Source organism: Bison bison, unplaced genomic scaffold, assembly GCF_000754665.1.
Source record: "Bison bison bison isolate TAMUID 2011002044 unplaced genomic scaffold, Bison_UMD1.0 scf7180017864302, whole genome shotgun sequence".
Lineage (NCBI taxonomy): Eukaryota > Metazoa > Chordata > Mammalia > Artiodactyla > Bovidae > Bison > Bison bison.
In genome coordinates, this window is record NW_011494874.1 from 343,146 (window position 1) to 343,898 (window position 753).

General features: G+C 64.3%; 1 protein-coding gene across 1 annotated transcript in view; it reads left to right on the forward strand.

Moving 5' to 3' along the window:
- PPP1R13B (protein phosphatase 1, regulatory subunit 13B) overlaps nucleotides 1-453 on the forward strand; it is a 43,300-nt gene extending 42,847 nt beyond the window's left edge. The window contains exons 20-21 of the mRNA XM_010851408.1: nucleotides 7-139; nucleotides 270-453. Coding sequence (XP_010849710.1) covers nucleotides 7-139; nucleotides 270-453 — 317 coding nt within the window. The remainder of the gene's footprint in view (nucleotides 1-6; nucleotides 140-269) is intronic.
- Nucleotides 454-753: the final 300 nt, after the last annotated feature.

A 753-nucleotide genomic window follows, 5' to 3' on the forward strand; every position in this document is an offset into this window, starting at 1 on the left:
CCGCAGGCTGCGCCCTCTGCACCGATGGCCCCTCAGGCCCTGGGCCTCCCTCTGCTCTCTGCTCCGCGCCCAGTGGGCTGGCAGCTGCTCTCGTCCTGCAGTCACTGGACACCGGTCCCGAGTGCCCTGAAAGAAAAAGGCACAGGGCCTCTGGGCGTTAGTAGGGTGTCTCCAGAGGGGGGTGGCCTCTGAGCGTCAGCCTGGCCTCGGCACAGGGCCCCTGCCCAGCGGTTGTCCCCTCGTCCTAAGCCCTGTCCATTGCCTCCCAGTTGTATCCACGGATCAAACCCCGACAGCGGACGCTGGCCTAAGCGTCCCCTGCAGCACCGCACAGGCTCGCCGGCAGCGGGGAGCACTCAGGCTGACTTGGCCATCTCCCGGAAGTGGACGCTGGACGCAGCTTCAGGGGCTCCCGCAGCAGACCGTTTCCGCGGTGTGAGGGCCCCTGGGTGAGGGTCTGCCCTCGGCTCAGAGAGAGGCCTTCACCTCCAAGGAGACTGAATTTTGCCAATTACTGTAAATCCAAATAAATACCCAGCTTTCTAAACCACCACCCTTGTTGCCAATAAGAAGCCCTGTCGTTGACCCCCGATTGGTTGCCAATGAAGACGATGCTCTTATGGACGTGGGCCCCAAGGCCCCCTCACCCCAGTATTGCCCCAGCCCCCCGAGAGAGCCTGCCAGCTGTGAGGCGCGCCCCTCGCTGGAGCCCCGCCCTCCTGTCCACCGGAAGTCAGAAGCCTGGTGCCGTCT